The 23,279-nt window shown below is 42.5% G+C and overlaps 1 protein-coding gene across 5 annotated transcripts in view; it reads right to left on the bottom strand.

Moving 5' to 3' along the window:
• Positions 1–4,970: 4,970 nt before the first annotated feature.
• JMJD1C (jumonji domain containing 1C) overlaps positions 4,971–23,279 on the bottom strand; it is a 158,834-nt gene continuing 140,525 nt past the window's right edge. For all 5 annotated transcript variants that reach the window (XM_039554089.1, XM_039554088.1, XM_039554090.1 and 2 more), the window contains 13 exons: positions 20,698–20,787; positions 19,282–19,409; positions 18,888–19,101; positions 18,174–18,388; positions 17,628–17,906; positions 17,072–17,240; positions 16,572–16,662; positions 16,333–16,463; positions 15,101–15,223; positions 13,926–14,065; positions 11,525–11,701; positions 6,199–6,330; positions 4,971–5,872 (listed from right to left, as the gene is read on the bottom strand). In XM_039554089.1, coding sequence (XP_039410023.1) covers positions 5,783–5,872; positions 6,199–6,330; positions 11,525–11,701; positions 13,926–14,065; positions 15,101–15,223; positions 16,333–16,463; positions 16,572–16,662; positions 17,072–17,240; positions 17,628–17,906; positions 18,174–18,388; positions 18,888–19,101; positions 19,282–19,409; positions 20,698–20,787 — 1,979 coding nt within the window. In that variant the 3' untranslated portion in view covers positions 4,971–5,782. The remainder of the gene's footprint in view (positions 5,873–6,198; positions 6,331–11,524; positions 11,702–13,925; positions 14,066–15,100; positions 15,224–16,332; positions 16,464–16,571; positions 16,663–17,071; positions 17,241–17,627; positions 17,907–18,173; positions 18,389–18,887; positions 19,102–19,281; positions 19,410–20,697; positions 20,788–23,279) is intronic.

The raw sequence follows: 23,279 nt of genomic DNA on the forward strand, positions 1-23,279 counted from the left end.
CTGTGGGAAGGATGGCCGAGTACGGGCAAAACTCCACACTGCCACTTTTGAAAGTGGTGTTAAAACTTCTCCCTCTCCTGCAATGCAGTTGTTTGTTTGTTCTTGCAGTCTGCCTACTCAACACATAACTGCTGCTGAATCCCAGCTCCAGGCAGTAAGGTTGAGCACAGGAGTGTTCCACTCTCGAGAGTGGTGCTGAATTTTTTAAAGTAAGGAATTCTTCACTCTGAATCCAGAGCTAAGCAGTTACTCAGTGCATTGGAAGAAAGGTAGGTTGTACAGAGAATACTCACCACTAGAGGACAGGTTTTACAGATACATAGCGATAAACCTGAGGAAATTCTTCTCCCATGGCTATCAGCAATTAATTTATGCCCTAACAATTTAAAACTGTTTTAAGTTATTAATAACATCCGAGCGGGGGGTGGGTGTGGCCGGGCGCGGTTCCGCGGGGCTCCGGCCGGATCCCGCTCCGCTCGCCACAGCCTTTGGCTACCACCGGCCGCCACCTGGTGGGAGCCCGGCGCCCGACTCGGGTCCTGCCGAGCCCCCGGGACCCTCTTCCCTCCGGCCGTGCCCTCGCTCTTGCCACCACCGAACTGATGGGCTCGATCCCCGCGCCTGGAGTAAGGGAGAGGCGAGGTGCGAGAATGCCGAAGGTGACCGATGATCAGAGGCTGTAGCAGCAACAACCAAAGCGGTAAGGCCCTGGTGGTCACATGGAGTGTCACCAAAGCCTGGCACAGCACACGGAAACCTTCCCGCGGGTGGTGAGTCTGGGCTGCATTGTTTTATAATGGACAGAATTAAAGAATTCTTTGGTCCGTTATTTCAAAGTGTCTCACCAAGAACCAATTTTAAATACACATCCAGACACTGACTTCTATTCATAGACTTTGCTTTAACCACAGAAACCACCCTTGTCTTGGCACACAAATACTGGCCCTGCTGAATATTGCCAAACATATGCTACACCGAAAGAAACTGTAATTATCCAATCTCTGGCTGTATCACCACAGAAAGAGAAACCAAAGGCAACTGGGAAGCAATTTTATTATTGAGAATAAAATCTGCAGACTTCACCACTACCAGTTGCTACTTAAAATAATGGCTAAAATCAAAATACAGAAGTGTTGGGTTTTACATCTTGCTTTTATAAAAAGTGAAAAGAGGGTTTTGTGACTGCTTCCTCTGAGAGCATTTCCATGTTCAGGAACTCTGGTATTCAACTCTTTCCTATTGTCCTCTCAGCAGCACCTCTTCAGCCATCTGCAGTTTCTGTTGACCTGCTTTCAGTGACAGGAGCTACATCTCATCTAGACTCCCTTTCCCACAAAAGGTTGGATCTTTTGAGACCCCTTCCAGCCTGGCTCTGTACATAGGGAAAAGTAAATACAGCCACAACAGCTAATAACATCCTGTACTGAGCTGGACTAAAAGGAAAGTAGAAAACAAAATCAAACTGTTCCAAAGCAATCAGCAGTGGTGTGGCTGCCACAAGCCAGGTACAGGCTGGACATTATTTGCCAGACCTTCCTGCCTGAGTATGAGGACTGTGGAGTTCAACTGTAGAAGTTCATTGCTCCCTAAAGAATCAAGAGCTATGGGCCATCTTTTCCTCCACCTCCTTTCTCTCTCATGTTTTACCAGAGGTAACTTCAACTTACTCAGGGTTTTTGTCTTGTAATCATTTGAAGTGTTCCCTCAGGCCCATTTGCTGCAGGACTTAAGGTATTATTGAGATCAAACAATATGAAATCCTTAGAGCTGTGAAAATACAGGATTTCCTGCCTCAGAGCTACCAAACCCTATTCTCTATTTCCACTAAGGTAGCACAGAACTACAATTAAACCACATTCCCAGGGACTGGAAAAAGAAACAGGCACCTGGGACAGAATGTATAGTCTTGGTATGGTTGGAAGGTACCAGGAATGTTCACTTTGAAACCTAAGAGCAAAAATCCTTCAGTATACCACTTACCTTTAGAAAGGCCCATGTTTAAAATGCAACTATTTGCACACAACACGTCAGGTAAATCACGTCTTCAAGTTTGCTGTGAGGCAAGATTTTCCTACCAGCTATTTATAGATGGTGACTTCCTTTTCAAAACCGATGAGAACAAATGAAAAAAACACAGAGGTTCGTTTGTGTGTGCTGCTGACACCACAGGGCATTTGCTCCTTGGCCAGTTTCCTGAGCCACCCTGCTGAGATGGGAAGAAAAGAACGTGGTGGTGGCCACTGCATCCGAGGACCCCCCACACCACTGCGTGCTCTGCTGCCTGCTGGGGCACACGGACCATGGGAACACCACGGTGGGAAGGAGACACAGCACTCCAGCCAACAAAGCACAGGTCAAAGTGTGGAAAGCAGGAGCACAGTGCAGAGCTGACGTTGTCTGAGGCAAAGCTGGGAGTTAGGAGGGGAAAGCACAGCAAACCCTAGTCCAGGAATCTCAACAGGGTGAGGCAGCTCATCCAGCACGGATGTGGGGGAGAGCACAAACATCCTGCTCTGTAAAGCAGCAGAACAGGCAATGGTGGCTGTGGAAGGAGGAAGGAAGGGAAATTCCCAGTTACAGGGCAGGGAAGGCTGTCAGCTGTGAGAGCAGGAGAGAGCTTGACAGGATGTCACGGGAGAGGGTACAAACAAAACTACCACCTACCGAAAAGGTCAGAGAGCATGAGAATGTAGTGCTGATCAGATGGGGGCTGGCGTACACGCACAGATCTGAGCAACTTGCACGAAGCTGGGGGAGTAGAATAAATAGATTTGCAAGTCAGACTGTTCTAAACCCCTACATCTGACCTCCATAACATGGACCACCATTTCCCTGCCAGCAATTCCAGTTTCTGCTGTGCTGAAATACTTCAGGTCATTGCAGCCCTGCTTCATTCTCTGCTAATCACTTATTCTTCACTAGGTACCTGTGCAGCTACAACAGGAAGAAAACTGCTGTGTCCATTTACTGTACGGCAGTGCTGAGGATGGAGATGATGATAAGAGCTGGAAAGGAGGGAAAGAGGGGGTGTGGGGAGCAGGGCTCACAGTTTGGATGACTCTTTAGGTGTGATCTTTCAAAGGACAGGAAAGGAAAAAGGAAGTTTCCTGGAGAGCAAAGCAGACAAAGACAGAGCTTGGTCTCAACAGGAAGGTGGCAAAAGATGACACATAGTACTTCATATCCATGTTCTAGCAGCTGACAGCATTCCTGCCCTCAAACAGCTTCAGCTGATCTCATTGAATACTTTTGGCTGTATTAAAAGTTCAGCTTGTAGAGCAAAAAGCCCCCTCAAGAGTCTTTAGCAAAGGAAGATGGGAAAAACATGCCCAGTAACATCTCACAGGACATGGATATGGTCAAGAGAGAAGAAATAACCTGAAAACACCTCCCACAAACCCCTCTCTGGTGTCAGACATCAGCTGTGAACACCTCAGGTCATGCTCACAACCACAAGCACAATACCAGCCCCACTTCCTGCAGGGGAGCAGGGAGCTCAGATTCATTGTGACAGAGTCAGAAACCTTAAGGTACTGAGCAAGCAGAATGTGCTACACCAAGTACTTAGAAGATAAAAAAAAAAATGTGTCTTTTAGTAGTATTTGGAGTACCTATGAACTTTAACAACTTCTGGCACTGTTCAGCGACTCCTCCAGTTCCCCCTGAGGAGGCAAGAACACCTTCAGCCTGACAGGCAGGTGCCAGGGATCCCTGCCCAGGTCTCTAAGCACTCTGGGGTGGCAGGAGCGGCCGTCAGTGCTCCATGGGGGCCCAAAGGGTGATACCAAAGCTCAGACCTCGAGGCACAGGTGCTGTCACTGTACAGGCACTGCCCCATATCCACATGGATGCCTTGGAGAAGAGGTAAAGCAGGAAATGGGCAGCCATGGCAGTGTGCCACTTTGGGACAGTAGCCCAGGGGACACCAACCCCTGCCCTCCCGCTCAGCTGCCAGGACACACCAGCACAGGGGTGAGCAGTGATGGCAGCCATGGCCCAACAACTGCTCTTGGAAATCCCAAGAAAACCCCAGGAAAAATCCAAGGAGGGGGGGGGTGTGACTCTGCAGCAGGAATGGTAATTTCAGCAGCCTCCAGGAATTAAACATCTGTTACAAGTACCTCATGAAAACTCAACCAGGGAAAGAAATACTTAAATATTTGCATATCCTGAACTTAAAAAATGAAAATATGTACAACTAGAGTCCACTTCTCATTAAGCAAACGTACAGTGGCAGATCCTGCACCCTCAGCCAATGCTCTAATGCTGCAGGGAAGAATAGAGATTATAGTGGATGAAACAGGCTACAACGCTAAGAAGCAACTGCTAAGTGCCCATGGTATTGCTCTGCAACTTGACAAATTGCAAGTTTTCAAGCCAACTAAATAATGTGACTTTTGGAATAAAAAATTGCTTTAGTGTTTCATTATTTTTAAAGGTAACTTACAAGGGGTTTGGGGTTTTTTGGTGACCCCAAACCCAGTCAAATGCATCAAACTGGGAGCAGTAACCAGGCTCATTACTATAACCGGGCTAATTACTATCCCCTTTTGGACACCTCACGAGCTGGCCACTGGCTCTGCCTAACATTTGATAATCAATCTACGTTTTTGAATAGTTCTAATAAATCAAAGTACACTTTTTGTGAACCTTTTCAAACTCACTCCAAAACCTGGAATTCTGCTCAACTGCCCAGCATTTATCATTATTAAATAAAACACATTTAAAAAAATCTTTTAAAACATCCATTACTTTGTGGTATTACTTGAACTATTAAAGGTAAGTTGTCATGAAATAATCACTCTACAGAAACGCCTTTCCCCTTCCCACCGCGCAAGTGCAGATTCCTGAGGGAAGGGGGTGAGTGGCAGCGCCGCGCCCGCAGTCCCGGCTGCGGCCCGCAGAGGGCAGCACGTGGCTGCCCTGGCAGCGCCGGCACCAGCGGGACACAACAAACCCACACCACCACGTCTGACAAAGTCATTTTAATGGAAAATGTAAAACCCCTTTCAACTTCAATGTACAAAGCATGTGTAACACTTGCACTTTTAACAAATTAAAGCAAGCCAATGTTTTAAAAAAATACATCATTGAATGTATATATGTATATATTTACATAGCATATTAAGTTTAATATTTAAGCTTTAAAAGTTCACATAAATTTTACCAAAATGAGACAATTTTTAAATAAATTACACCTTTGAAAACGTTTAATTGTACACTGAATAGCTTCAATAAAATACTGAAGTGTCTGTATTTAATATCTACTTTATATACTTTATATTTTACAAAGTTTACAATTATTTGGCAGTAATTTTCAGATTATGACATGACTGCTGTGCGGACTCAGCAAGATCCCAAATGCAGGCAATAGCTGGTGTTTGTGTCCTACTCTCACAGTAACTGTCTCAATGTAGTGAAAAATATCTGAATTATTTTAGCAAACTGTACAAGTCACATTTACATTTGATCAACAATATAGCATAGAATTTTGTCGTTTTTTCCAAAAATAAATACATCATCTTAAATCTTTGACATTTCACAAACTTCATGTACATTATAATACAGACAGCAGAACACTGCTCAACTGTTTGCAAGTGGAACATGGAATCACAGTGGCTGTGATATGAAGCTCTACCGTTGCAGTGTCATTAACAAGTAAATACGATGACTGTGTTTTCTTGGCACTGATGGTTTGTGAAGCTTAAATTAGTGTGCATACCGTTCATAAATCAGGGGAAATAACCTCTGGGTGATGCTACCTCCAAAAAGCAGAGCATGCTCAGTTCTCATCCATATCTTCCATTTCACCTTCGTGAATCTTCAAAGCTCTCACCATTTCTTTAACTGCGTGATACAAGATATTTTTAACCTGCAAGAACATGGGACAGATTTTAGTAAGGCCTATGACTGAGGAACTCTGCAAAGTTCAGGACTAAGCCACGGATGGAAAAAAAAGAAAGGCTTCATCACACCCGTGCAAAAGGGATCAGCTTTTTACACATTTTAAAATGTAATGTGAAATAAAACCAGCAGCTCAAGGGAGAGTCATTTACAGCCCTGGCATTCATGCTGCTGCTCATTGTTATTCTGTGTGAACAGCAGCAAGGAAGTAGCTCCACACGCTGCTTGGCATTTCAATGAGCCCGAGCATGCCCTGCCTTCCCAGCTGCTTCCAGAGCAGCATTCATTTCCTACCTGCAGTTTATCATCGTAATTGATTTCTTCCTTTGACAGCCTCAGCTCCTGCGTTAAGTGAAATGACTGTACAAGATGTTCTGGAGACACAAAGTCTTCAGTTACTTGAACGCAGCTGTGAAAATTTTGCACCTATCCAAAATAACAAGAAGAGACTGATAATTAGTATTTGGGGTTATTCTTCGGCAGAGGTACCTGAGAAGAGAGTGGGTCTTGAGATCCCTTAACCACAGCCTTATCAGACTAAAGGGCATCTTTACAGGTAGAGAGCAATTAAGTGTGTTTGACTTATCCAAGTTGGCTTCTGGCAAAAGGCACACGTTGAACACTGCCCAGCTGCCTGTTGGCGGCGCTTCCCGCAGTCGGCTCTGGCATTAATTCCACACTGTTGTTCCTCCCCTGCCCAGCTGCACAGGCGCTGCTGCTGCCACAGCCTCCCCAGCACTGCGCAGGCACTGGAGCTGCCAACCCACCCGGGAGCAGCCCTGCCCTGTAGGACCCAGCTTCTCTGGCCACGCACACACAGCTGGAAGCTGGCACATTCATGGAAAAGGAACTGCCAGTGGAAATACTTGGAAGAAACAATCATGAACAAAGAAAGGGGGAGGCTGAGAAGAAGGGGGAAAAAGCAGTTTCTTCTTTCTCTAAACATTTCTTCTTACTGGCATGCGATAACTACTGAGGAACAGACAACATCTCCTGCCACCCAGGTCATACCTGGAGGACAGGGGAAAGGAAAAATGCTTCCTGCTTGTTCCCTTCAGAAACATTTGTGTTTTCACCCCTGAACCCTTACAATTACACTGTAATTTGTAATTCAGCAGGTCAAAAACCTCTTTTCCCCAAACTCCAACAGCTCCTCACAGAAGTCGTGTAACATCAATTCGAATTCCCAAAGCCTGGGGGTGGCAAGGCAGAGCCTCAGCCATCCCAGCAAACACCCCATCCCACCCTGCTCTGGACAGAGATCTCCATGTTTTAAAGTCAAACTTAGCCAAATCTAGAGTTTTTAAATGCATACTCTAAAATTTCCATTATGGTACCTGACATTCACATAAACCACTGGTGTCTACACAGTTGAGGGCACGGGACTTCATTTAAAAATTACTTTCTTCTTCAAAACCCTTGCCCAAGTCTGATTTTACACAGCAGTTCCCCCCCCTACAGCTGAAATCCCAGTGGGTAACTCCCAGCTCAGCATTTGTGTTGCACATGGGGTTTTTTCAGGCTCAACATCATCAAGGACAAAGTTGTGCTGGTCCCTCCTGAGAATTAATCAGAACAGAAGTAATTCTGGAGACAAGGAGGGTTTGTTGATGCCACACAATCTGCAAACAGCAGAAAGCCAGGGGCAAGGCAGCAGCTGCAGAAGTGCTACCATGGGGCTCCCACCAGCACAAAGGGAATTTCCTAGAGCTTGGGCTGAAGTGCCTCTGCATTGTGCAGCCAGCAGCTCCAGCCCCCTCCCCTCCCTCACAGGCTTCTCAATTCTTTCAAGTCTCTACCTGCCCTTGGTTTCCTTGCCAGCCTATGCAAATCCCACACCACTCATTCACTTTCTTCTCATTAAGACAAGGTTTTACTGACTCCGTATCATTTGTTTCCCTCAGACCTTTCATTCTGCTGTGCCTTAAGCTTTCTTCCCTCCCTTCCAGGGCCTGTTCTTATCCGTGTGAAAGTTTGCGGGGACAGATTTTACCCGGCTGGTCTGATACTTAACATGGGAATGCCCCACTGACAGCCCCCAGGCAGTTCTATTTATAATATTTATAATACTAGCTGATGCAGTGACACACACACATAGAAACGTTTAGCAACGATTCCCCTGAGGTTTGTGGGGCGAGGAGTGCAGCACTCCCACGCCTGTGCCACTTCCAGCTGAACTGAGAACAGCTTCACACCCAGCCCACACACAGCAGAGGTTTTCCAGCAGGGCCCGGGAGGCGGCTGCAACACTGGAAAAGCCTCAGACCTGGGCTGGGACAGGGAAAGGTGAGTGGGCAGGGAGGAAGGGGCCACCCACCCATCCTGAGGGCTGCAGGATCAGCCACTTCCTGCAAGGCTGAGCTCGAGAGCTCTGCATATGCAACGCCCAGACCTTTATCCTACATCCTTATCGGAACATCGCCAGGATGTCGCATTGCCTCCAAGCATGTTATTTTACAATATATGATCCTGCTGTTAAATCAAGATAATACCACTATAAAAAACAACATTATAATAACTTGTTCCACTATGAACAAGTTTTGCAGGGAGCCTGAACACCACATTTCAATCACTGACTCCAGTATTTCTAGCTGTTTATTCTTAGCGAAAATATTTTACCAATTTGGAGCTACAAAGTTAAAACCAGGGAGGCCATCCCTACAGATGTCTGTGATACAGCATGACCCACAGTGGAGCAGCACAAAGAGTGAATCTTTCAAAAGAACAGTACAACACCCTTTTTTAGCTGGGGAAGTTCCAAGGAGAGAGCTCAGGGCTCCCTGTCACAGATGCCACGGAGGGAACAAGGCCCAGCCACTAGCAAGGCAGGGAGACTGCTGAGCTCCCAAGCTGTACAAGCCAAGGAGGAGATGCCCCTCACAGAGCATTCAGGGAAGCATCTGCAGAGGTGACCGGTCCAATGCTGTATCTATTTCTGGATTCTCCTCCCGAGGGAGCAATTCCCTCCACAAGAGGAACTGACAAGGCTGCCCTGCCCGTCACAGCTCACAGGAGAGGCTCTCCCTCCCATCCCACCTGGGAACAGTCTGACTTTGCCTGCTGCATCCAAGAAGGATGTGACTGCTGTCTGAAAGTACACAGGGAGGGGGAGAAACCTGGGAAGCAAGAGGAGTGCTTTATGCTACCATTAAATGTCAAGAGTAAGTTACTTTAAAAGCCAGACATGAATCCATAGAACCAGGCACGGGTGGAAAAACAATACACAGAAGAAATACGCACAACCTCCTCCATGTTAGGGCAGTAAATTCTAGACCAGCACATCAGAAGCAGCAGTGTGCCAACAATCCTAACTGGCTCCAGACTGGAAGTGTCAGAACTACACTTAGGCAGTGACCACAGGCAGCCAGGCTCCCTAAATCCAGCACTCAGTCTGATTTCCTCTGCTCCACAACATTAATCATGAGCAAATAAAAATGTTAATTTACCACCTAATTTAGTATCAACTCACACCCAGCTTTAACAATAAAAGATTGATGATGTGCACATAAATCTGAAACACTTAATGTGTAAACTTTAACGTGGTATGTATTCTTCTGCAGACTTATTTTTCAGTTTTTAAATGTGCTTTGTATCTCTGAAGTATTGGTGCTGATCCCTAAGGTCAGTATTTATGCATCTCTACAGAGAGAGCACTATGCACATACATGAAAGAACACGATGCTTTTATTTCCTCCTACGTGGCAGATTCACAGGAACTTCTTACTGAAGATGAAAAGGTTCTCAGCTTCACCCACTAAGGTTTAAAAACACCATGTTATTAACTCCTTGGTGCCAGAAGCTAGAACATTACCACTTCAAACACAATCTGCAGTTTAAAGCCAAGGAGATAAAGATAAGAGTGGTCTTATTTTTGGTCCTTAAACATATGAACTGCAGGGAAGCCTGGAACAGTCCCACTAGTTCATGTTTTATATTCTGTATGCCTTTTTATAATGGCATATGCTGTACAGAACGAATTTCCCAGTACGTTTGTTATTTCCCCTGGGTTCCCTTTCCACTCTTCTATCTGGGATGTATCTCCCTTGTTTCAAGGGATCAGAGTAAGGCTGCTGGAGGATGCAATACATGACTCTGGGAGTGCCAACTGCTTTAGCCTAACAGAAGCCAAGAACAGCAGCAATGTCAGATGTTCCTCCATATCTGTGAAACAACATCAAGTCCTGAGTCATAGAACAAGGGAAGCCAACCTACCCACCCCCCCATCCCCCCCCCCCTCCCCTGATTTGGGTCACCCAGGTCTGTTTGGGGCTGTCTGGGTTTTTTCTTTCCTGTGCCAGAAAACAAATCCACACCGACTATCCAGAGCTATATACTACCATGTCAAACCCACTCAGAAACTCAGTGGGATGAGGAGGAGCCTAGTCTGGGTAAGGTACTGGTGGCTTTCAATACTCCAGCAACAGACACACTCAGAGACAGAACCCCTGTCATCACTACAACCCAGTCAGTTTTTCACAGAGGAAACCCCACTGCCCTGGCCACAGGGACATGGTGAGCCATTTTCACAGCTGGAAGCTGATCTGCAGATTGGAAACCAAATAGCACCTTCTTCAGAAAGGCTTGGCCTTGCTTGAACCCACGGGGAGATCAGTGATAGATTTTCAACAGCACGATTGTTTACAACCAACTGCAGGGTGGGGATGCTCCTCAGTCCTTGATAGTCAGCGACCTCATTAGTGGTGCTTGACAGCTGCCAAGACAGCAAACCAGCAGGCTCCCTTTCCTGCTGAAGCAGGAAAAGGTTAATGGAGTGAAGAAAGGAAGAAATCTAGAATGACCCAAAAATCTCATCCTAACAATTGAGCTTTTTTCCTGTTTTCACCAAGGAGCAGCACTTTACAGACTGTGAGGGAAAAAAAAAAAAGGCCTAAAGGCAGCAACAAACCCTTTGTGCCAGGGGGCAACTGAGGCTGACTGACACAAATTCATCCTGTTTCTCCAGAACTGCCCCACTGGCAGTACTCTTCTTACCCAACTATGGATTACATCAGCTCAGCTGCTGCAAAGGTGGTATCACTCTTTCTCACAATAAGGAAAGCTGCTGAAGAGACAGTGATGACTCCTGGTGACTGATGTACCTTGTGTGTTAAAAGGAACTTAAGTGTGGCATGGGAAAACAACCAAATACCTGTTACAGGAACACCAGAATACCCACTGCCAATTCTCCTATGGCTGAAGACTTAAAAACAATGACACCTGACATCCAGGTGTGTTTACCTGCTCAGGTTGCTCTCCCTGCCCCTCCTCCGTTAGATTAACTTCTGGCTTAGAAGACAAAAATTACTAACCTGACTCTGCCATAACTAGACTCAGTTTGTTTAGAAATTTCCTACAAAAATGAAAAGTGGAAAACAATGCTTAATAATCGTCTGTTCATTTGTAATTGTAAAGCAAAAAAGGAACTAATACTTAAGGCATTCAATTTGCTGTACATTAGTCAGCTACACCAGCAGATGTACCTTATTTTACATTCCTACATGCTAATAGCTACTAAGAAAAAAAATGTAATTGAGAACAGATATATCCATATCTTTGGAAAAAAGTTATTTTACAGCAATTGTGCTATTTAATCCTGTGTCTTTAAACTAAGGTTCATTACCTGATGAAGTGCTCCTGCTGGTAGAATAATAGCATCACCAAGGAACTGAATAACTGTGCAGGTTTTTACTCCATATTCTTCAAAAAGTCTTTGGCGAAGTTTTTTGTTCACATACCAACTCTGATCACGGATTGGATCATGCTCTGGTAAAACTTCTAGGCCTTGCTCCTTTGCTATCTGCAAGTACAGAAAAGATCCCAGGTCATTTCCAAAAGAACTGAACCTTTTGCTGATAAATTTTAGGTATACCCACCTTGGCAAGCAATGTCACTCAGTTCTCAATACCCGAACAAGAACTCTAGCTAGGGATTCAGAACAACCTCAAAGGATCTGGGAAGTCTCACTGAACTGAAGACATTTGCAGCACACCCACTCCAAAATGCAGAGCTTTAAAGAACTCAGCACAATAATCTAGTAATAAGCAACATGCTCTCTGTGTGACTTCTTTAATCCAGAAAAAATCTGAGCTCAGGAGTTGCTATGCTGCCAATTGCCCAGGCTTACAACCTTCAGTTTTGACACAGACATGCAACATCACTACCTTAGCTCAGGAAAATGCCACAGATAAAGCCAAGGGTTGTACAGTCCCGGGAAACCTGCTCCAGGTGACTCTGCTTGAGCACAGGGCTGGACAGAGGGACCTCAAGGGGCCCCTTCCAACCTCAACCATGCTGGGATAAGAAGCTGCTTTCCTACCACCCTATGAACATATTTGGAAAAAATGATGAACACATAAAAATACTTCCTGACATCAGTAAATGGAATTCCACAACCATTTCTCATCAAGTGAGCCACAGGGGAACATATATTACTCTAATCAACTGCTACTAAATCAATCCTAGTCACTAAAAAGAAAAAAGTGATTACACATAAAGAACACAGACCTAATCCACCTGTCATGAGTCAGGAAACAAATACCTCATTAAAAACATAGATTTTTTTTTTTTTTTTTTTTTTTTTACTTTTATTTATGAAATATATGTAATTATGTAATGCAGAGCTTGAAACTCTCCTTGAGTATTACCACTGTTCTAACAAGATACTGAGATTTTTTATCTTATCAGCAGAAGAACAGTCCCAATGCTTACCCATCAATTAATCTCCAATTCAGTATTTCCCAAATACCACTGCTCCTAAAAAACCCAGTGGTACACAATTCATTTGGGATAGCAGGGCAAACTGTGGTAGCAAATGACAAACTTCTTTACACAGCATCCTAAATGCTTCTGTTTTAAACCTGCTGCCCAAATAGTTTCACAGTTATCCACAACAGTTTCAGAAGTGCTCTGAGATAGGAAATGCTGAATACTCCCTTACGTCCACCTATTCCTTTGCATTCATAACTTCGTTCACAACTCTCTTTTTCAAACTGAAAAGCCACCATCTAATTTATGAGCATCTACTTTTTGAATGAACAAAAAAGTCTTGCTGTATAATTCACAATCTCCTGGAATTAGCTTTGTTTTATTTACCAGTGCTCATTTTTCCCCACAGTTCAGCCTGTCAAAGAGCAAATGTTTGAGTCACTGGAGGACAGCTGCCCTGGTACAGAAACACTGCTTTATTGTCCAAGAGAATCGTCACTGCTGAATTTCTTAGGCTTTCCCTGCTCACAGAAGAGCCCCTGGCCTCAAGTTTGTCTACAGACCCCTTTGGTGCAGTCAGTGGAAACTCATCTGATCTCTCTCCACAGAAGAGGACAGTAAAGACTTCTCCTTGAGCAATCGCTTCAGTGATACTTTGGTATTTCTGTGTCAGCCATCAAGGCCACCTCTGAGAACATGAAAATGTGCTAAAGACAAGGCACAGAAAACTGCTTCCAAGATGGCTATCCCTGAATTTAATGCCATTGAAGGATATTCATCCTAGGTAACAACCTGAAAGATTCTGATGTGGCTCTAACTTGTTCATCACATGCTGCTGAAGGATGATGCTGAAGGAAGTCTGCTGCCCTTGCAGAGGTTACCCCACTGCTTCCACCTTCACCAAGAGCCCAGCCATGTTCCTTGAGCTGACTGATGTGACAGAGTCCTGGGAAAGATCGGTGGCCGCTGGGTGGTGAGGTCAGGGGATTTGGCATAGGACAATTCACCAAAAATTCAGCAGCAATAGTACAATAATAATGGATCAGCGCCAGAAAAACCTCATCCGACAAATCTTTTGTGAGCAAGAGTAGATCTCCACGCCCTCCTGAGCCCTCTTAAAAATGAGTATGTGTGTTACATGTTTTATTTGCTGGTGGTGCAGCAGGTCAAGATAATTTATTTTATGTGCTATAAAGGAAATAATTTTGCTTTCCTCCCTTCTCTAACATCGAGGTGGGGTTTGTGATTTTTGCCAGCCCCCTTTGATTTACCAACTACTTAGGTTATATTTATAAATCATGTGTAATAAATCTAACCTTTTGCAGAAACTCTCTTATCTTGTCAGCATCTTTGCCAGCATAAATGTGCCATAAAGCACCAGGTAATTCACTTGAGTCTTTCAACCGCTTCCTTAAAAGGTCATCCAAATCTTCCTCCTCCAACTTCTTCAAAACTCCTAAGATTCAACAAAAATATTCTTTAAATGTGAGAAGGAGAAAAATTTTGAAACGAAATACCTTCTTTTCATATTTCTTGTGCAAGACTGAGCAGATAGAAGTTTGCTGAATACAACAGAAGCTACCAGGTGATCTTTCTGTTCAGTGTTTGTAACTCGTTACTAGAGCATGAATGCCACGGATACCTTAAAAATATTTAATTTTTAAATTTTTTCACATTTCCTGAATTTGACAGAACACAATCTCCTACCTGAAATAAACAAGCAGGGCTGGTACCAAAAAAATGGGAAGATGAAAAAGGTGTTTTCCTGCAGTCAGCACAAGCAGTGTTTAGCATGCTATTATTGCAGCCAGAGCTCTTCCAGGATGCTCAAGTTTGCTGCTATTAACTCAGTGCATACACAAGTGAAAACAAAGCAAATGAAAGGCAAACCTTACTGCAGCTCTATTAGTCACACCCAAAATCTACATTTGATGATTATGGAATAAGAGGACAAAAGAAAAAGGGGAAAGAAACAAAACTATTTCAGTGATTTAAACACTGTTTCACATAAGCAATAAACCTCCTAGACATGACTAACATACACCAATTTAAGCTCTCCAGTGCTGAAAAATTACATTACAGCCCAAATTCAATAGAGTAAGCACAGTGCATCCAGAAGCAGCAGAATAAACAGACGGTTTGGCAAATACATCATCCTGACATAATTGTTAGAACGAGCACAGCTTCCAGAGGAAATCCTTCACCCTGCATTCCATTAGCTATGCCAGTCCCAGCACAGGAACACTGCATCAATTACACGTAATGGCAAAAAAAGTGGAAAGAGTCTGAAATATCATTTCATAATTCATGAACTGCAGTGTATTTTATATAGAACTAATGTGCGTGCAAACCCTCGAAACAAAGAATCTCCCAGCTGTAAGCAAGTTCTTGTGGATCTCTTTCATCACCTTGCCAAGAACAGCATCAATTTTAGAAGGGGCAGAACATTCAGTCCATCCACACCTCTTACAGTGAGTGAGCTTCACGTTACCTGATTTGGAAAGTACTCCATTTCCTTTGGCTATGCCAACGTAAACAAGGATGTTCACGACATCAGAAACTTCGATATGGAGATTTGTGGTTCCTATGTCATGGTCTTTAGTAGCAGCCACACCTATGTTACAAGGTAACAGTTGTTTGCATTGCATATTAAAATCGGAACATGCAACAACGGGTAAGAAATTTCTGAAGCATACTTAGCATTACTGAGATACACAAATTAAAAACATGGTTTTGGTTCACCTGCTAAACAAGAAAACGTTACTTTTTAATAGAGTCCTTGAGATTCTCTCTTAGCCCAGGTACCTGTCCCTACACAGCATTTGTGTCAGAACAAAACATTTCAGCAGAACCATCGGAGACATTTCCTGACTGCTATGTTCCATTCCTCCTCAACCCTTCAGGCTGTTTAGGGCAGAATACAGGTACAATGAATACAAAAGGTTATCAAATCTGTCACTTTTGTATCTGTCTGTAAGCACAGTTCTTAATCAAAATAACCCCCAAGCAAAGAGGAAAAATAATTTTAGTTTTAAGAAGTGAAAATGAACATTCTTAAGTCAAAGGACATTCTGGAACTCTGAGCCTTAGAGCAGTGTTACCTTGGAGTGGCATTAATGATGCAGTTCTCAGACCCATGCCATTATCACTATTGTTAATATGCTTCTTTCACAGGACATTTGGAGAACTTTTAAAATCAAAGCCATCGTGTCACAAATTAGCACTCATTTCTTCTTTCTATTACAACTATTTGTAAAACAGAATTGAACAAAATTCTTTGCAAAAGAAGGAACAGATGGAAAGTGTCTGAGGGAACCAACCTTTTCTAAACAGGTTTTTGAGTGTACAGCACACAAAATAAATTATGAGAAATATGAGGAGAATAATTTATGACCAGAATTATGAACACGATAATATTTCATGAGGTTTTGTGTCCCAGAGCATTACTAAAGACAAGTTCTAACACTGTAGAGAAGCAGCTAACCATTTATATGCTTCAGGAGAGTGTAACAGCATAAGAAAAGACAGAAAGAAATGGAGAAGCAGATAACCTCTCATGCCCCACGAGCATGTACTGTTAATACCCAAGTCAGTCGGTATTTCCCTGCATTCAGTGAGCAACTATCCTTCAAGAAAGCTCAGCTTTCTATCAAGCATTGTAATGTGTGATATTCTACAGGTGTATGGGAACAAGTAACTGCTGCACTTGTAGGGCAAACTCACCATATGCACTGCACAGTCTGGGTCCCAAATCTGGACGGACAAAAAATCCTGGCAGATGAGAAGCCAAGTTTAGTTTTCCTTCTGGACTACAATATTCAGGCAAGGGTAAACTTTTTAGTAAGTCATCATATCTGGAGGAGAAACGATGAATATAATTGAATTTGTGTCATTATGTAGAAAGAGAAAACAGAATAACATTAAGATTGACTTAAGAACATCTACTATTAAACTCAGAATACCTTGCTGGCATCATAGCCTTGAAATCTTCCCCAGAAGGCCAGTCTTTCAGTTTTAGTAGAGCTGTTTCTCCATTTTTTACTTTCTGCCGTTCTGTAAATAAATAGAAATAACTAAAAACTAATATACTGTAGGCGTTTTACTTTATTCAACTGATATATAAGAATTAACTCTAAACCTGCCAAGAATCAAAATTTCACGCGTAAAATAGGAGATGGTTGATTTCGAGACTCAAGAATGATACAAACCAAACTCAGCTAGTTAAGTAAGAAGGACATTTGCCTGGTTTCTCAGTAAGACCTAGCTAGTATAATAGTGCATCCTTAGCTCTGCAGACATGCAAAATTCAAGTGTCCACCATATTCTCTGGAAACAGATTACCTAGAACTTTCTTTTTAAAGTTTCTTCAAAGACTCAAGATCCATAAAGATAATTTTTAACTGCCGTTTCTAACACTGATCATCTTCAGAATCAATACCATAATACATTTTAAGGAACATACTTGAAACATCTTCAAAACCATCCCAGAACTCCTTGACATTGGTGTTTGAAATGATACTGTCCTTGCAATTCAAGATATCAGCTTGCTGGTTTCCAAAATCCAGACTGATTGACTCAGCTTTCCACAGGCTGAAGTTCATTTTCTTATGCATACCAGACACCAAAACAGGCTGTAAAAAGTAAAATAAAATAATTTTTTAAAATCATTACTTATCCTTTCCCAAGTAAACACATTCTTTAACTGAACTGGAATACAAATGTGTCTGGAACACACACAGAAGACCTTGGCCCTACTGAGCTGCTAACACTTCCTCCAGGAACACTCATATCCAAAGGTGTCAACTCTTTTTGGAAACTGAAACTTCAAAACAGAAATGTGTTACTTATTATTAGTGGTTAATTCAAGTTTAACTACACAAGCTTCGTCTATGGGCTGTACCTGACAAGCTTTTTTTGCCCCCCAGTTTCAAACATAGTTAGGCATTTCTGTCCTTTAACACACAATTCCCCAAGCTCATGCTGAGGTCACTTCACTGACCAACCTGCTCAATACCTACCCTTCCTTGCTTCCAGCACTCTTTGAAGAGCTTCCAATTGTTGCTGTTTTTATGGTCTCTGAGCCACAGAACATGCTTATCACAGATCCATGAATACTGGATATCACTGTACCGTTTACTGCAGTCATCCTGAATACATTTTTTATCATCCTTTGGCTCATCTTTTATTTCAGATTTTACATTTATCTTTGGTGCTCTATTTGGTGGAATCTTGTTTTCTACTACTGAAGCAATTATGTCGTCAAGAATGTTCGGCATAGTCCTTCCACTCTTGCCACTCTGTTAGAAAACAAATCTATGCTTAAAAAATGTAGAAGCAACTTAATGCAACTCCTTTTGAAACTGAGGAACATTTCTGATGTTTATCACTTAACACCATATATAAAATCAAATAAAATGTCAATGTGCGCATGTGCATATGAAGTTTTAACTATGAGTATTTAAAGCAATACACCTATCAGACTGCTCTAACTACAGCATGACAAAACAGATTGATAGAGACTTTCAAATCCTGAGAGAAAAACTGTGCATCTTGTAAACACTTACTGCTGCTCCTGTAGAGTACACTGGAGCAAAAGCAATGCCAGCATCTGTAGAACCCAGACGCAGTTTGCCTGCTGTTGTAGTTAACAGATCTCGTAAGGTTGAGCCCTGCTCATTGTTCTGGGATGCAGGAGGGGAGCTTTTACAGTTTGGGGATTCCAAATTATCCTGGTCCTTCTCTTCCTTCGATTGTTTTCCAGACGGACATTCTTTGTTCTCTAAAATAAAAATAACCATTGCAAATTTACACTGTTGTTACCACAATGCACACACAGAACAGTACCAGTATCCTGCATTTCCTAGTGGTGGTAACAGACTGTGCAGCACTAGTGCTTTATTCACCTGGGAACACACCAGAGGATGAACTACATCCTTCAAAACACAGTCAAACACTATGACCAAGTAAAGGCCTTCCTCAGCATCTCAGACGTGCAGCCAAGTGAGTCCCTGTCTCCCAAGCGAGAGATGCTGTAGCTGGAAATACTCCCACAGCACACACATATTCATTCCACTGGTGGATCTTCTGGTGACTGATTCTGATTCTGATGCCACCAGGGAAAGGCACTGCAGTTTGAAGGTTGGAACCCATAGAGAAAAGAACACTGTCTTTTCTTTTTGTGAACAGCAAATGGTGGTGTTTTTTTTTTAATTAATTCAATTACATACCAGTAGTGCCCCCAAAGTAATGGACATGATATGAAGATTTCAAAGATATACCTTTCTTTTCTTCTCTGGCTTTTTGCTCTGCAAGATCAGCCAACCAATGCAGTGGGGACTGGGATTCAGGTGGTGTTAACTTGCTGTCTGTGCTCACATCACTCCTTGGACTTGTGTTACCATTTGTCTCGGACTTTTGAGGAATATTCTGCTGTTGAGACTCAGGCATGCACAGAGAAATTTTATTACTGTGGTTAAGGACATTCTGCAAAACCTGTAAGAACAAATTTATTTTTAACTACATAGCTTCACTTTAATGTATTTCAAAGACATGGCCAGCATTTAACCACCACATATGCAAACTAAAATGCAACTGGTACTATTTAAATACAAAAATCCACCAGGATCAAAACACTTGAACAAGATGCAATATAAACACACATTTTAGACTCACCTGAGACACACCATTCATCGCAGGGAGCTTGGCAGCTTGTGTGCTCTGCTTTGTGGTGCACTGACAATGGGATTTCATTTCAAATTTTTCTCTAATGTTGTGCATAGCATCTAAAAGATCTGTCAAAACTAGAAGACAATTAAGAAGAACAACATCAGTAGCTGTCAATCAATTCTGTGACCCTCTTTACAACACACACACACTGATGTTCTGAACTATTAAAAATGCTGAATTTACCATTTGAAACTACTCTAAGATGACTGCCCAGTTTATCTTTAAGCTTGTGCAGAGACACGTTCAATCAAGTAACAGCACACTCCTCTTCTGAATAAGGTAACTTTCACTCTGCATGCCCATTGCATGGTACACATTAGGCAAGCCATTAATTATTTGCTCCTCATTGTTCAATGGGTATTCACTGCTTCCTTTAATAAAACCATCAGCTACAAACTGAAGTGAGCCACGTCTTGACAAAAAAATTAGTATGTGACCATATAAATGAAGGCTGTTTGGTAATGGGTATGCACAGAAGAATAAAACTGAGGTTAAGTAGGCAGTCTTCACTGTGCTGTTTCCAGATGAGTGGTTCACTTTCACAATTTAAAATTAAAACCAGTTTCAGTCTAGAACCTGTTCTGGGGAATGTCACAATCTGAATTTGTTATGGAATCTACCCAACCTTCATTTCTACCTGAACTAACATGCAACAACCCATAGAATAATGGCTGGTTCTGTATTTTCAGATTAAAATAACCTGGGAATTCACTTACTATGTTTAAGAGCACATCAGTTTTCTATTTTCTGGTCTGTATAGATGCTGGCAGAAATTCTGTGCTAACAACCACTACACCACACCTAACAGCCACTGCTTCAGAGAACATACTTGGTTGTAAGCAGAATTCTGAATCTAGCTGGTTTTATGATTCCTGCTTAGTTTTTCAATTATCACGAGCTCCTTCACTGTATTTTGCTCAATCATCTGAACCAAAACCTTTCTTTTCTTTTTTTGGGTGTAGGACAGACAACAGCGAAAAACAAATCCACAGAAATCTGTTGCCTCAGTGGTACTACTTAAAAATTTTATTTTAACAGCTAAGGTCAGATTTATTAAGTACATTCTGATTGTTTTATTCTGCTCTGAAAAGGTACAAATCCATCACAAGAAAGACCCTCAATTTTTTTCACTGCCTGTCCTCAAAACCCCTTTATGTATCTGTCAGCACACTCCTCTTACTCTCATTATCATCTGCGCTCAGTGCTGGTAACTGCCCAGAACCACTCACCTTCTTGCAATGATTTAACTCAATTCCCAGGTTTTTAAATGGAAAATGACAAGTTTCAAGAAACAATTCTAGCCCCTCTTCACAGAAGGACCTGGGAAAAAAATACCTTCTGCTTGTTCACATATGGTCTTACCAGAGCCTGGAATAATCTGTGTTGGCATCAGGTGCTTGTGATCATGAGGCTGTCCCTTCACACACTTCATCCAGGCATACAACTCCTTATCTGCAAAATAGCATTGCCAATGTTTTACTTCACTTATGTTGCACACAGACGGAGCTGAGGTCTTTCAGACTGGTTTTGGTTAGAAATATTTCTCTGCACAAACTAAGTCTTCTGTCCAGGTATCCTGCGTGACAAGGACTTGACTTGCATACAACAGCTACTTTTCACAGTAAGGAAAAGAGAGTTTTAACAACACTGAAATCTGAAATAGCTGCATCTGTAACACAGGCCCTTGCCAATTACCTCCAAATTTCAAAGTATATTCCCTTTATCACATTTAGTGAGTTACCAATTTAACATAGGCTGAAATCCTTTACAGTTGCCATTAAGGCCATAAGCCTCCCTTGATGAATCCTGCCATGGAAAAGAGACACAATTAGGCCGTGATTGCATGGTTCATCTGATTTGACACAATCCATGCTCCAACTGCAAGTGTGTGGTTTCAACCAGAGCTGGTCAGACAAGCCAAAAAGACGAACTTCTAACCAAATCATCTGTCTGATTCAGCCTACCTACCTTGCCGCTACACCCATGTTACTGATGGCACAAAGGAGAGGGAAGTTGCATCACAGATTTACATCACATGAAAGCAACCATGAAACCCTAAGTCTGTATGTACTGGCTGAAAATCATTTGTGCCAGAAGAGAGGGCCTAACTGGTAGGAGAGAGAGGCTTTCTATGAAGATTAAGGAAGACTGTCCCAAAATCTGTGGTGTAAAGAAAAGACACAAGAAGAATGAGAGTAAAAAACGTCTGGCCAAGCAACTGGTCACCAACCTGCTATGTGATTTGGGGCAGAAAAGGCAATTTCTCTCTCAATCCCTGGTCTTGTGTCCTATCCACTAAACTGCTAATTTTAAGACATCTTTCCAAGCCTTTTACCAGTTTGCTCAGCTCTGGCAATTTAAACTAAGGAACACACCAAGAGAAGCATTTAACACGCTTAAGGCATTTTTTCTACACTGTAGTAGGTGTACAATGTACCAAATGTTCTTTCAGATAAATACTGGATTTATAAACTATTTTGTAATTTTTGTAGCGCCTAAAATATCTAAATATCCAACTGGTCACGAACATAAATCAAGGTAACAAAACAGCATGTATCTACTTAATCTATTTTCTCACTGAAATGTCATAACATGGCATTCCACTTGATGGTGCCATGAACTGTCTGAAGATAACAATGATTGCATATTCATTCACTGATGTAGTAAAGTAATAAGAGAAGTCATTGATAAGTATCTGAATCTGGAATATTTAGAGCTCTAACATTCCTGCTGAAGCAGGGAAAAACCAGGGGATTCTCTGTTACATTCAGCAACTGTAAAAACAACTACCAGTTCCAGGAAAAATGGTGTAATATAAAGTCCTATTATATAGATGGGTGGGTGGTTCTGAACATTTTTTAAGAAAGTGCCAAAGAAGCAACACAGTTCACATGAATCCCACAGCATCATGAGAAATTAAGCCGCAGCGAGGGAAGCTGTCGTACCTCTGCTTTCACACATAAAATTGCAATCAACAGAAAGGAGAAAGTCCTCCCTGTTAGAAAACTGAAGAGAAGCCTCCTTCTTTATACTGCTTTTTCAAACTTCTAAGACATTTTACTAAAACTTTCCTGGCTGGTTAACACAGACTATAAAAAGCCTCTGACTGCATGTTCCCACCAGGGTAAATAATGTTCGGCATACATCCCAAGCCACGTCAGATGGATGCACACACGTGTGCACACACAGACTTCAGCCAGTGAAGAGCTGCTGAAGCAGCTTCCAGCACTAAAGCACTAGCAACTGTTCTCAGAGCGGGAAAATACTGACATTAGCTCCCTAAAAACTTCAGTGTAGAAGGCTTGTCACCACAAGCCAGGGACAAAGCGGATGAGAGTCTCCATTTGGCAAAGCTTTGCCACCTAATAGTTAAACGTTCTTTTACTAACGATTCACATCTGGGACATTACGCGGCTATGACAAACATGGAACTGCTTTTCTAAACAGCATTATCCTGGAATCAGCTCCTGGCACAGCGTCTGACCGCAGAACTGTGCCAGGGCACAGTGCCTGCCTCCCAGGGAAGGCAATGCATTCCACCAAGCAGCCTGCACACCAGTGTCACAGCCAAGGGCTCAAAGCCCAAATCAATCCTCCAAGCCATTCCTCCTTTCAACTGCAACCCAGTTGGGTCACCCAGAAATCAGAGGTTTGCAAGTCAGTCCTGTTACACTTCCTACAGACTAAAGTAGACATTTCCATTAGAGCAGAGGATAAACCACGTGTATCTGTAGGCTTATGGACTGTGAAACTTTTATTAACATTCATTTTAAATACTACCTGAAGTATTTTTCTCCATCTCTTTTTTATAACAAAACTATAAAACAGGATGTTTAAGTCAGTATGACAAGCCACTTCTGAAGGGAGGACTCCAGAAAGCATTCAAATGAAGGCAAGTCTTAACAGCAATGAGTTACCATAAAGAGGGAAGTGTGACTGAGCAC

The sequence above is a fragment of the Corvus cornix genome, chromosome 6 (assembly GCF_000738735.6).
Source record: "Corvus cornix cornix isolate S_Up_H32 chromosome 6, ASM73873v5, whole genome shotgun sequence".
Lineage (NCBI taxonomy): Eukaryota > Metazoa > Chordata > Aves > Passeriformes > Corvidae > Corvus > Corvus cornix.